At 41.9% G+C, this 13,633-nt stretch overlaps 1 protein-coding gene across 6 annotated transcripts in view; it reads left to right on the forward strand.

The window, feature by feature from the left end:
- Positions 1-13,633, forward strand: part of syne1a (spectrin repeat containing, nuclear envelope 1a) — a 119,477-nt gene that overhangs the window by 38,280 nt on the left and 67,564 nt on the right. For all 6 annotated transcript variants that reach the window (XM_028953075.1, XM_028953077.1, XM_028953078.1 and 3 more), the window contains 20 exons: positions 500-687; positions 1,046-1,169; positions 1,302-1,468; positions 1,628-1,781; positions 1,857-2,485; positions 3,098-3,277; positions 3,669-3,819; positions 4,175-4,333; positions 4,683-4,853; positions 4,949-5,050; positions 5,277-5,480; positions 5,893-6,100; positions 6,949-7,061; positions 7,135-7,340; positions 8,124-8,285; positions 8,419-8,698; positions 9,266-9,438; positions 10,789-11,098; positions 11,187-11,351; positions 12,569-12,928. In XM_028953075.1, coding sequence (XP_028808908.1) covers positions 500-687; positions 1,046-1,169; positions 1,302-1,468; positions 1,628-1,781; positions 1,857-2,485; positions 3,098-3,277; positions 3,669-3,819; positions 4,175-4,333; positions 4,683-4,853; positions 4,949-5,050; positions 5,277-5,480; positions 5,893-6,100; positions 6,949-7,061; positions 7,135-7,340; positions 8,124-8,285; positions 8,419-8,698; positions 9,266-9,438; positions 10,789-11,098; positions 11,187-11,351; positions 12,569-12,928 — 4,206 coding nt within the window. The remainder of the gene's footprint in view (positions 1-499; positions 688-1,045; positions 1,170-1,301; positions 1,469-1,627; positions 1,782-1,856; positions 2,486-3,097; positions 3,278-3,668; positions 3,820-4,174; positions 4,334-4,682; positions 4,854-4,948; positions 5,051-5,276; positions 5,481-5,892; positions 6,101-6,948; positions 7,062-7,134; positions 7,341-8,123; positions 8,286-8,418; positions 8,699-9,265; positions 9,439-10,788; positions 11,099-11,186; positions 11,352-12,568; positions 12,929-13,633) is intronic.

Below are 13,633 nucleotides of genomic sequence, written 5' to 3' on the forward strand. Positions count from 1 at the left end.
ATGACAATGGTGCACATGTTATGAGTCATATACTCATAAGTGTTCATTCTCCCAACTACCTTGAAGCAACAGGCAGCAGCAAACAGGCAGGCAGAGACAAAATAAAGTTGAAGCCCTTAGAACACTTACACATTTAATTTAGTTTTTTTTTTTTTCATTGATTTTGTTTTAATTTCAGCTCAGTGAAGCACTTTAAGCACTAACACATTTCAGTACGTTACTTTTCTTGTAGAATTGTGCTTCAAATACTTTGTTAACCAGACTGATATGTAATCATTTACAAGTCAATATTGCGTATGTTCACAGCGATTTAAAAAGAACATAAAGAGAACCTGCTAAAATTTTCACACAGTATAACCAGTGTGAAAAATTAGTCTAGAGTCCTGTCCCTTTAGATCTAGTAACTACATTTGGACTATATATATATATATATATATAGTAAATTAGATTAGACGTAATTGTGATGATTTGCAATTACACATCCTTGCTTCACTTCTAGGAAATCAGTCAGGAGCTGCAGCAGCTGCAACCACGGCTGCTGTGTCTGTGTGTGGGTTTGAGGAGGCTGACTGAAAAATCCCAGGCAGAGAAACGGGTTGCAGACATGCAGCAGGCCCATGAACAACACACAGCACTGGCTGCTGAGAGAGTCACTATGCTGGAAGATTTACTGGCATTGTGGCAAATGTAAGTTTGTATTTAAACGTGTGTTGTGTGTCTGAGTGTTCTCCTTTGTCCAATAGTGGTGTCGATTAAGGATTCCATTTTGAGCTCTACAAAGATAGTGAGGGCCATTCAGTCATACATGAACCAAGTCGATTAAATCAGCAGGGGACAGATTTGTAGTCAGTGATTGTGTGTGTGTGTGTGTGTGTGTGTGTGTGTCTGTAGTCTTCAATCCAATCTACTGCTTTACCGCAGTTGTACAAATACTATATTACAATGATATGCTGTGTTTATTTTGTATTCATCTAACTAAAAATTACACACCAATATGATTTGTCATGCCTGTAATTCTCAAACTGACATGCAGAATGATGTTTAGGTATGAGAGAAACCGCTCTACTCTCTTGGGTTGGATGGACAGATCTGAGTCTGTCTGCAGTCCCCACAGTCTGTGCATGTCTACTGACAAGACCAAGTTGCTAAATGAACTCCGAACTCTGGAGGTAAAATGAGAAACCTTTACCTATATGGAAACATAAAACATAAACAGGATACTCTTAATACAAGAGTGCTCTGTATGTGGCATGTGGCTCTATGTGTGCATTTCCACACCATTCATTTGTTTGTTTTGTTAGGACCTGCTTTTGGAGTTGCCTTCCAATGAGTCAGTACTTCATGATTTGGAGACCATGCAGGCATCGTTGTGCTCCACAGCATCAGAGGCTTATGTTACACACCTGACAGAAGACCTTCAGGAGCTTGAGAAACGATTCAGTTGGCTGAGTAAAAATGTACAATGCAGGTGTGAAAAAAACTCCCTGAACTCTTTTGTTTGCCTGCAACTGTCATTAGCATTTCTGAAATTTAGTAGTGTGCATTTAATGTGTCCAATGGACACCAGCATATATTTAGTTGGGGTGAAGTTGTTTTTAATTATTATGTGTCTGTTTTTTTTATAAAGGCTAGAGCAGTTTCAGGTTCACTACAGTAAGCTGGAGCAATTTGAGGAGGATCTCCTGAACCTCACAAAATGGACAGAGAACTTTTTAAATGAAGTTCAGTACTTGTCTCAGGTTGATGTCAGTGACCTTCAGTCAGCAACTGACCAGATTAAGGTATCTGTTTTTATGTATATTCAGACATAGCAAGAGAGGATATTAACTGTATTATAATAACCAGTATTGTTTCAGGAAAACGGAGTGTCTCTTCAGGCCCAGGCAACAGTTAGGGATGACATACAGAAGCGGGTGAATGTGTTCTGTTCTAACTGTGCACCAGAAGACCTTCAGCAATTCCAGGCCAGAATGGATGACTGCCTGAATCCCTTCAACAAAGCCCTGAGTCTGATCCAGTGGAGAGACAAATCTCTGCTTGAGCTCCACAACTTCATGGACAACCACAGAAGCATCCAGGGCTTGATCAACAAAATTCGTGAAACTGAAGAAAGCAGAGGGACCTGGGACCGTGCAAAGGCTGAGCATGTGCAGAAGGTTCTTAGAGAAGCAACGCAAAATGTGTCCAACCTGGAGGTGCAGTCTGTGTGCCTCGATGGCAGCCTCAGCAAAGCCCATCTACACCTGCATGGACCTTCTTGGCCAAGAACATCCTGCAGGGCACTGGTCAATGTTCTGAGTGAAGAGCTAGAGGCTCTGGAGAGGGCGGTCGGATGTAGATGGAGCAAGGCAGAAGCCCTAAGTGCCCTGTGGGAGTCCTTCAGACAGCGAAAGGAGCAGCTAATCAAAAATCTAGGAGAGCTGGAAGAGAGGGCCAAAAAGGGCCAGAGTGTCAAAGAGGTCAGCATGCCTGTTCTACAACAGAGGTGAGCAGGCATTCATTTTTCTAGATAATATTTTGAGCTTGATCCCACCATGCCACGGTCTTGTTGTCTCTTTCATCCTGCTGATCTTGCTGGTTCTAGAGTGCACTAGCAGCTCAGAAAAATTTGAAATTCTATTACCCGGTCGTGCACTGGTTATGCTGTCCACGCATTTGTTAGTAATAAATAGTTGTAATACTGTGAAGGAAGGGGAGGACCCATGTGCATGTGCTTAAACAAAGACCAGTTTATCTACACGTATCCGACACTCCAGAGTCACACTGACTCCGACAAGACAGGTGGGCGAGGCCGCTCAGGGTCTACCCTGCAGCTGCGACAACCCATCGACCATGTTCACAGAAGCACACACAGCGAGGGACAGACCAACAGTACCTGACCCAGAATACTGGTGCAGGTACTCCTTTAACGGAGGGAAACCAGTTGTAGGGAATCGGGAAGGGGCGGGGCCTGCATCAGTGCCCCGGGACCAGCAATCTCTCTCTGAGCGAGGATCATTACACATACAACGCTAATAGGTGCATAACCTCAGTGATGCTTACTGCTTGCCACTGATTGATGTTGTTTACTGCATTCATAAGTGTTCTTGTTGTTCAGGCTGCACTTCTTCAATCAGCTGGACGACGAGCTCCAGGCTCTGCAGCACATCCAGCACTGGCTGGGAGAGAAAGGAGCCCAACTGGTCGAGAAAGACTCAGAACTGTCCAGGGAGGCCCAGAGGGAGGTGGTCCAGATTGAGACAACTTGGGAGCAAGTGAGGAAGCTCATCAGCCATAGGTCAGTTTACTGTTGCACTCTTGCCATCTATTTCCATTGGTCTTCAGTGCCCTGCTGTTTAAAGATCACTGGAGATGATTTAGGTGCTAAAGCTTTATACCCATCCCATTAATCCACTACTGATATCATTTTACAGTTTTGATTTACAGTTTTTTTCTTAACAAATAATTCATTATTGTAATTGCCTTTATGGTTATATGGAGATAATCAGATAATCAGATGAAATACGTAATCTAGAGGACCATTTGGAATAAAGCCTATTGATACAGTATTTACACCCCACACACATACAGTATGCGGTGCACAACTGGGTACTTACAGCTGGTAGAATTGGTAATACTAAGAGTATTATCTGCTGCTGACTATGATAAATGTGTCTGTTTGTGAACAGTCAGGACTGCTGCAGCTTGCTGATGGAGCTTTTTAAAGAGTACCAGATGCTGCGCTGCAGTATCAGCACTGTGGTGGAACGGGCAGAGCTGGTGGGTGCATGTAAGGTGGAAGCTCAGAACCTGGATGTCATCAGAAAATCTCTCTCTCAGGTTAGAGCTTCTAGTCCATTCCATGCCAGATGTATTATTTTTAAACTGTGGTGTGGTTTAATTGGTGTTCAGTATTTGGCTTTTATTTAATAAGATTTTGTAGTAAATACTTGCTTTTATTTAATTAATCTAATGTTAAAATTTTCATAAATGTATAAATGTTTTGATTACATTAAATAATATTTACCTGTACCTTATACAGTCCTCTGAAAGATGGGGAGATGCGAATAAGAGTTTTGAAATGTGCCTGAATGAGAAACTGTAGAATTAGCTGCTAAAAATGATTGTTCAAAGATCAGTTTGTTTTGGCAATGTGGGGGCTTGTCTTCTGACCGTTCTCCTCATTTGTTTATAGCACGAGGCAATGAAGACAAAAATGCTGCAAGCTGATGATGAACTTGTGCACTTCACCACCAAAGGGAATCAGCTGCAGAATGAGATGGCAAAGCTTCCGGAGAGTCCGTCCCATGTATTTGGGACAGAAATGGAAGATGTGCTGGACCGTTGGCTGGATGTAAGATTACTAGTGATGGCCAGGGATCCATAACATCATCCAGACAGGTCAAATACTACATTGGCTGGTCAAATTCACTGACAGTCAGTCCCAAAATGGGATTCTGATTTGGATATTGTTTTATTAAAAGTTTAATAAATACTGACATATATTTCTAATATGAGAATGCAGAGCAGCTCATTTATATTTAATAGGTCAATTTTGAACTCCTATTGTGTTATTTTGCTCTTCCAGATACCCTGAGATAAATTCCCAGCCTTCATATAATTAGTTCTTACAAAACGAAACATTTCTCTTACAACAACCATGTTAATACATATTTATGTCTACTAACATTTTCTCGATCTAGGTGTCTGAAAAAATAAATGCTAACATTGATGTGCTGAAGCATGCCATGGCCTTGTGGAGGGACATTCTCAATATCGAGGAAGATATTGAACAGTGGGCGTCTTCTGCTATTGCTAAGCTTACTGAAGGAGCGATTAGCCTGAGCACAGAGGAGTGGTTACCAACGTTTAAGGTCAGGCTCGATTGAATGTTATTGATTGTTTCCTTTTACTGGTGTGCATGGCCCTATAATTCTTTTTCAAACTAATGACCATCCTACTTGAGCAGGAGGAGATGGACGATAAGGACCAGCAGATAGAGACATTACAGGTGAAAGCAAGCGAAATTACACAGCTGGCAAGTGACAAACAGATGCCCAGTGATATACAGGTACTTACACAATATAACAATCTAGGCTATTTTCTTCTAGCATTACTAATATATGGTTTCTTTCAAGCTTTCCGAAAAGCATGAAGCAAGTGGCCATTTGTAAAATCAGCTGCATGCTGAAAATTCCTTTCATAATAAAATATTTACTGAAGGTCTATAATTTGTGCACCCCTGCAAAATATAAAATACCTACTCCACCAATTTCAGCATTTGTTTGTCTCCACAGGTTATTGAGTGCAACCTGCAGAAGAAACTCTCTCATGTGCGTGAGCTGTATGCCCAGTTAAGGAGGTCCCTGGCGGACTACAGGTCTCAGAAGCAGCAGCTGGAATACTTCATTTCCCAGACTGCTGCACATCTGAAGAGCACAGATGACGTCCTGTCAGAACTGTCTCAGACGTCTGACCCAGAGGATTTCAGCAGGCTGAAAGTTAGCCTCTTTCATGTTGTCAAATCTTATTGCAAGCATAACACAGTTCTGCCTCAAAAGCGTTCCTCTAAACATGGCCTCAGACTAGAGTAGATAGAATAACAAACACTTTTTTTTTTACTATGGCCATTTTTCACATTTTTTGAGCAGCACTGGTATCACTTACTGCATTAGCCCAGTTTCAACCTGGATATTGTTTATTGGTTTAACTATGGCTCCATTTGAATAAAATTTGCAATGCTCCTTTTTTTTTGGTTATTAATATGCATTTATACATATTCACACACTGTTTTTTTCACTTTGTGAAATCACCCTCTCTCTCTGTGAACACTTTTAGGATAGATCAAATCCTTTAGTCTTATAAAATGCTGGATGAAAGAGATTGTGTAGTAAGATACTCTTTTGTCCACAGGAGGTCCAGAAGGAACTGAAACAGCACCAGCTTGGTCTAGAATCTTCCCAGGAGACTCTGAACATGCTCTGTAGGTCATACCCATCCCAAGAGCTTAGTTACCTCTGCAGAGACCTCACCGACTTGGTCAAGAGGAGCGAAAGAGCTGCACACTACTGTGTCCGTGCCATGAACTCACTACAGGAGACATTGCAGCACCACTTCAGTGGTGAGTGGGAGGGGTGCCTTCCACAATTCCTATATATTTGCAATATGAAATATGTAGTAAAAAGTACCTTCTCTGGTCCCAGTCACAATTAAGACTGTCAGTAAGATGCATCATGAATAAGCGTGGTTGAAGTTATTACATAAATTTGAATAAAAAGCAAGCAATATGATAATTTATACATACATAAATCATACATATAATGGTAATGTATTAGTAAGTATGGTAAGTATTATAAGAATAGTATAATACAGTATTATAAACAGAGAGGCTAGTATTTAATAAACAGAACAAACACAATGCATTATTATAGTTATACTATTATATTGTATAAAAAGTATAATAAGTAAATTATAGTAGAATATTTTAAATACAATAGACAATAAAGTGCTGTTATTTTTATCCTGGCTGTAGTCTGAACAGTAAAATCAAAGCCTTATTCCTGGTTGTGGATTTGACTATATACCCAATTTACCCCGCACAAATGCTGCATTATGCATGAACTTATGTCACAGATTTGTAACTGAACTGATGCACAGGTCAATTCCAGTGGCACTTATAAGATAAAGAACACCCATCCATGGAATTGTATTTTTGGCTTAACTGTGTGCTTGTAAGTACACAGATATTTCACAATCACACCTGTGCTGTAGTTTCCCAGTGGCCCAGCGATTCCCAGGAGGATTGTTTGTGCAGGTTTCCAAGGCAACTAAGAGCTGTCCTTAGTAGACACACCCACACAGCCCATCTGGCTCCATAATCATAATGTTAGTATGTAAAATCATTTATTCATTTCTACATTTTCTCTCTCTCTCTGTTATGTGTTATGCTCTTATCCATTCCCTGAGCAGAACAGATTCAGGATTTCCACTTCTGGCTCTCAGAGTTGACTGTAAGTGTAAGAAGCTGTTCTGACCAATCAGGAGATGCTGCTGTCATGGCTGATCAGCTACAGAGGCTAAAGGTATTCATGGCCTAACACCCAGAAATGAAAACCCATTGTGCCCCATGCATTTATTAATGCTATTTATTTGTAGAGGGTGCTGGAGCATGTTACAGAAGGGGAACAACGCCTGGCTCAGGTGGTGGACAAGGGTGAGCGGCTCGTGCTCCATCTGCCAAGGATAGGGGCAGGCCAGGTAAAGGATCAGCTGGCTTCCTGTCAGCGAGCGTGGGAAGGCTTTGTGGAGGCGAGCCGACAGAACCAGCACTGTCTGGAAGAGAGTGCAGCTCTGCTCAATGGGTGAGGAAATAGAGTAGAAGAAGCATTGCCCTTAGTAACAGATTAAGCAAATCTAGAGTGATCTGGTTTGAATTACAATTTAATTAACATATAACAATATAAATGTTTACATTTTTATTTCTGTTGTCTTTTCTGTTTCCTTTCTATTTCAATATTATAAATGCATTTGATGCATTTTATGGAGTTCATTGGCCCAATAATTAATTAATTGATTGATTAATTAATTAATTCACATTTGCTGCACCAGGGGTGAGGGCATAAGTGATGTATACTTGAACGTTGGTTTGCATTGATTTTTGCAGTATTCTTGATTTTTTACATGTTTGAATTAATTCATCTAACTGTCCAGTCCAGTCCAATTTAAAATATGAATTGGATTTAAAATGCACATTGCTTTTTTGTGTTTGTGTGTATATTTCATGTTGTTGTTATGTTGTATAGCACTTTTGCCCACTGCTATTGCCATACATGGGTACACTGACAGAGAAAATGTGATTCACACATTTCATAGTATTCACATAAGGCTGATCACAAAAGTTTTAGTTAGTATAGTTTAGTTTAGTGTCTATATAAATATATATACTAATATATTTTTCTTTCTTTTATGATTGCACTATGGGGGGTCTATTTCAATAAACGGTATACCATGTATACTGTTGTACTAACAATAAATCAATCTTGAATCTTGAATCTTGAAATGGTCTGTTAATCTAAGTTAAACAACGATCAGTTGTGTATTGTGTGACTTTTTATTTATTTATTTGTTGGTTGTTTGTGCTGCAGGTTTGAGGACCGCGTTGAGAGGCTTCAGAATTGGATGAAGCAGATGGAGGAGCGGCTGCACACTGAGCCACCACTGTGGGGAGACAGCCAACAGGGACCTCCTGACAGAAGTGCAGAGCTGGATAGAATGGAGGAGCTCCACAGAGAGATTATCATGAGGAGGTGTGTCTGTTTGTCTTGAGTGTGTATTGAGGTGCACTGATTCCTCAAGCCACCCAAAATGCAAGATAAATGTTTAACATTTAATATTTAACATCTGTAAATATTATAAAGTAAAAAGGTGTTTCTTGTGTAGGAACTCATTGGATCACATCTGTCATGACTCATTCATCCTGGGTGAAGGGGCCCGTGGCTCTGGTGAGGAGTGCAGAGTGAAAGACCGTGTGCAGTCCACCTATCACACTCTTCTAACTGGGGTGAGAGAACGTCTGCACTGCCTCCAGGAGATCCAGGCCTTTGAGGAGACACTGTGTGGCCTGTGGGTTTGGATAGAGGAAGTGCGGGACAGACTGACGCCCCTGGATAACACAGTTGGCAGTAAGCAAGAGCTGGAAGAGCGACTAGAATGTGTACAGGTGGGTTGATTTATCTGTCATTAATGCTATGCACAGTGTTTACTGTGTGAAATGTTGTGTAATGTATGAAAATAAAATACCGAACTGGCAGTAGTGGCCTAGCGTGTAAGAAGGCTTGTAAGTTCAAATCTTGAACCACTAAGGTGCCACTGAGATCCCCTTGAGCAAGGTACCGTCCTCACACACTGGATTAAATGCAGAGGACACATTTGTGAACTGTTTGCTGTGCTACGTATCACAATGACGAAAACAATCTTTTTCATTTACCTTAGCTGGTTATATCACAATAGCTATTACCAACTTGTGTATTACCTAACATAGCAGAGTATAAGCCTCATAAATGACTGATGAAGATCACTCTCTGGTATTTGTGAAACTGGTATAACAAATATTGCAAATAAATGTATTTGTCATTTTTTCACTATAAAACCAGTTAGCATTTAACTATACACACACACAGATATATAATTATCATAATTTATTATAATTTCATTGTTTGACCTGAGGTATTTCTGTTGTCCAGGTCTGATTTTTAGTACTATGAACAGTAGTTTACTCTCTTTACAGGATGTATTGCTGCTGAAGGGTGAAGGCGAGGTCAAGTTAAACATGGCTGTGGGGAAGGGTGAACTTGTGATGAAGAGTGGCGGCAAGGCGGGACGGGAAGCAATATCGTCTCAGATACAGAATGTAGAGGATTCATGGGGCACCCTGCTAATGACGGCAATGAGATACCACAGGTACTGTGACCCCATGACCACAGTCATCCCGCAAGTGCTTTGCCTTGCTTTTAGATTAATGAGCCGCGCAATCCAGCAGTTGAATTTTAATGACCGGTCTGAGGTACCAGGGGTAGATCTTGCAAAATTCAGTGTTGCTATGCTTAACTCTTTAACTGGAGTTTGCATGTACTGGGTTGGTGTGATGGTTAGTTTTCTCCAACATTATCCAACATTCACTGTTTTTAATGACGTTGTAAGTCGCTCTGGATATGGGTGTCTGCCAAATGCCATAAATGTCTATAATTAGATAAGATAGTACAAGTACAAGATAAAACTGAAAAAATAGTCATAGAAAAAAAAAAGATTCATATTTACACTAAGCATTTTATAATGCACCATCAGACTATCCCAATGGCATCATAGTAAAACAATTAGAACAGAATGTATCACCCATGCATCTATGCTGGATATGAAAGAGTAGTCATGCATTAGTCTGCACTGCACATCTGGCTGGAATGAGCTGCAGGTGACGGTTTGTGTGTGTCTGTGTGATGAGCCATTGCAAAACCACCTGGGCTTCCCCCAGAACAGCCCCATTATAACTCATTACCAGAGTCACAACTCCGTTAGCCCACAGCGCTATTAGTTTCAATCAGGTCAAGAGTATAATGAGGGTATATTTATCCTGCTGACTAATAGGGTTTGTCTATGTGATGAATGGGATCTAATTGGTGAATTTATGCAATATGACCTGCAGGACAGGGCAATACGTGTGAATTCACAGTGTGTGTTTGCAGATTGAGTTATATGTGTATACTTGTTCTGCCTGGGGCTAGTACGTATGCAATGGTCAGTCAAAGAAGAACTTACACCCCAATGGATACAGAAAATAATACATTTTTAATGTTTTTAATACATTTCATAGGAAATGTTTAAAAATACAATTGTTATCAAATGAATAATTATACTTTTTCTAATAGCTGCTAAAGGGTTAAATATTCTAATTCTGTTCATGCACTAATCTGGCATTGTGTACATTCAAATGCACACATGCTCAACTTAGTAGTTTTTAGCCTAGAAAATCAGAATGTGCACCAAATATCTCAGATTTATGTCTGAAAAAGTCTTGCAATCAACACCTCTAGAAAAAGCAATACCAGTCAATGTCGTTATTTCATAATTTGAATTTTTTATTAGGTGGGGTCATCGTTTATTCTGGGTTTTTGTATATTTGGGCCAAACTGTTAATCTGTAAAAAGATTAACTACACGATAAATACATAATTACGAATTATGGTTATTTTAAAGTATTACCAGATCTGGATGTTCTGTTACTATAAAGTCCCGTTTGTGTTGTTGCCTTTCAAAGCCAGCTGGAGTGGACAGTGACGCAGTGGGATCAGTACCAGGAGGGCTGCACCCAGCTGCTGCAGTGGCTGGAGGGGCTGGAAAAGGAAGTAAAGGCGCCCCTGGTGCCTCAGCTTGGGCTGAAGGAAAAGGTCTTTCAGCGGGACCGACTGCGATCTCTTTTAGAAGAGATGAGGGGCCATGAGGAGACTTTGTCACGGCTGGAGCAGCATGCAGCTGAATTGCTCAAGACCACTGCAGACCCCTCTTTCAGTGAGGCAGAGCGGGCTCGGCTAAGGGCGCGTTTTGATGATGTCACAGTGGCTGTGGAGGTGATATCATTAACATAGTGTTATGTAATTATAGTTTTTAATTGATATAAATGTTGCTAAAATTGCTGTGTCTGCATGACATCCTTAGGCAAGGGTCAAGTTGACAGACACTGTGATGACTGAGCATGAGCAGTATCTACAGGCAGTGAGGGAGCTCACTGATTGGCTGATGCTGGCAAGGGAGGAGCTTCAGTGCTGGTCAGATTCATCTGGAGACTCCGCCTCTGTGAAGAAGAAGCTGTCCAAAGTTCGGGTGAGGAAGGAATGCAAGGTCTCACTGTCTTGCTCCCTTGGGAACTTATTCAGCATAATTATAATTTTGAAACACAATGTATGTTCTGTTCCGTATGTTTACTGTTTACTATATATATAATATGTATTTCTTACTTTTTCGTTTTATGAATGTCATTTGTGAATTTATTAATCTACCGCACTATAACTAAAATAGTTAATTAATGCAAGCTGTACTGACAGTGGTTGATGGGAAGATTTTTTTTCTCACTCTCTCTCCCTATGGATTTGCTGGAAGTAATAGTTCAATTAAGCTAAATTAATCCCAGCAATTGGCACAAACTAAGCCCATCACATACTCTGCCTTACCATACTAATGAGCTGGCGGAGGGGCTCTCATCCACCGTGGCTCAAAACCGCCTCCCTGCCCATCCAAATCAAATTTTGCCTCGGAGCAAATCACTTGTTAAATCACCAATAAAAATCAGGTTTTCCTTTTTTTTGGTCTTTGAATTCTTAGTTTTTTATACATTATTTCTTCATCTTGATTTCTACACGTGTCAGCACATGTGAGGAAATGTGAGAAAATATCAATTTCCTCTCGATTCGCACTTTTAAAAATGTGTTGGGTGAGCATTTTAAAATTTTTGGTGTATTTGTGCCTGTAACGGGTAGATAATTACATGGGCACTTCAGCCAATTTGTGTGGACACACCAAGGTGTTTCCCAAGTCATCCCTACCCTGTAATTTACTTCTTGTTGTTGCTGGTGAGACGCTCTCTCACGTGCACTTTTCACACTCCTCCACTTCCTTAGCAACACCTCTTCTTGCATGGAGGCGGGAGAGTGGAGCGAGAAGAGGGTGAAAATAGAGGCAGGGAGAGGAGTGATGTAAACAGTGAAAAACCGAGGTGAAAAAAACAGGTTGGGCGAGGAGGGGCAGGCAATGATATGGAAAGGAAGCTAGAAGGTGTGAAGCAGGCAGATTATGGGCCGAATAATACAGGAGGATGGAAAATAGGGAGGTGAGGGGGGTGAACAAGTGCATCCTGGACTGATGGCGAGGTCCAACGAGGCACCGACTGCGCTCTGCTGCCGTAAATAGTAACGGCAGGCGGCGACTGACGCCGCAGTTACCGTAGCAACTCCTCCCCCGACCCCCACCACTCGCACGCTCCACGCAGTCCCCTTCCCCGGTTTTTTCACGCCAGTTTTGGCTTCCCTCCCTGTCACCCGCAGGAGCTGCTGGAGCGCGGCGTGCTGGAGGGCCGGGAGAAGCTGCGTGCGGTGCGGCGAGGAGCGGAGCGAGCCGGGGCGCACACGGCCGCCGCGGGCTGCGAGGTGATGGACCGGGAGGCGGGCACCCTCACCCGGGCACTGGAGCAGTGGGAGGGGGCGGCACTGCGGGCGCGGGACAGGCTGGAGGGCGCTGTCGCCGCGGCAATGGGCTCGGAGCGGGAGCAGGAGCGTCTGGTGGCGCAGCTGGACCAGGAGATGGAGCAGCTGGAAGCTCTGCTGTACGCGTGGAGGGAGGGGCTGGCCGACGCTGAGAGGAGGAACAGCGAACTGGAGGCGGTGGAGGGATGGAGCAACGCTAAGGTAACAGAGTGAACGAGAGACACGGAGAGAAAGGTGCCACGATGACATGTTGAGATCAGCTCCGTAGCCATAAGCATAAAATAAAACATTAAATATCCAGATGGGTGATTTCCAACAGTGTTAAAGGTTGACTAAAACAATCTGTTTTTGACATTGTGTGGTGACAATTTAAACTTCATTACAGCAGTGAACATTTGGAACGTTCACAAACCTATCACAATGAATTAAAGTGTTGATCATGCGTCCGCATGTTCAGCTTGGTAATGGATGTGGTCCTTAGATGATTGTTCCAGAGATCACGTTTGTAACGTGCTGATGGCCCATGTGCTACTCTGCACGTACTCACAGAATGATTACAATTCATCTTCTGGGTGTCAGAAATAATTGAACCAAAATAAAAGGGCTGTGAGTGTTTTTAGTTCCACCTCCCCAAGATACAGATAACTAGTCCTTTCTTGTTTTGCATCTATTTATTACTACAAATCCTGAATTTGTACTTGATGGTACATTTGTGAATATGTGTATGTACTGTTCCTGTTGTAAATCTGTTATAAAATGAAAGTGCACAGAGTTCATTCACACACACACACACACACACACACACTGTCACATCCATCGAAAGTGTGTGGATCCAGACACAGACTCAGATTAAGTCAGTAAAGCAGCTTTAAGGAGTCTGGCAGCACCAGCAGCTTTTGCCTGTCT

The sequence above is a fragment of the Denticeps clupeoides genome, chromosome 14 (genome assembly GCF_900700375.1).
Source record: "Denticeps clupeoides chromosome 14, fDenClu1.1, whole genome shotgun sequence".
In the NCBI taxonomy this organism is placed as follows: Eukaryota; Metazoa; Chordata; class Actinopteri; order Clupeiformes; family Denticipitidae; genus Denticeps; species Denticeps clupeoides.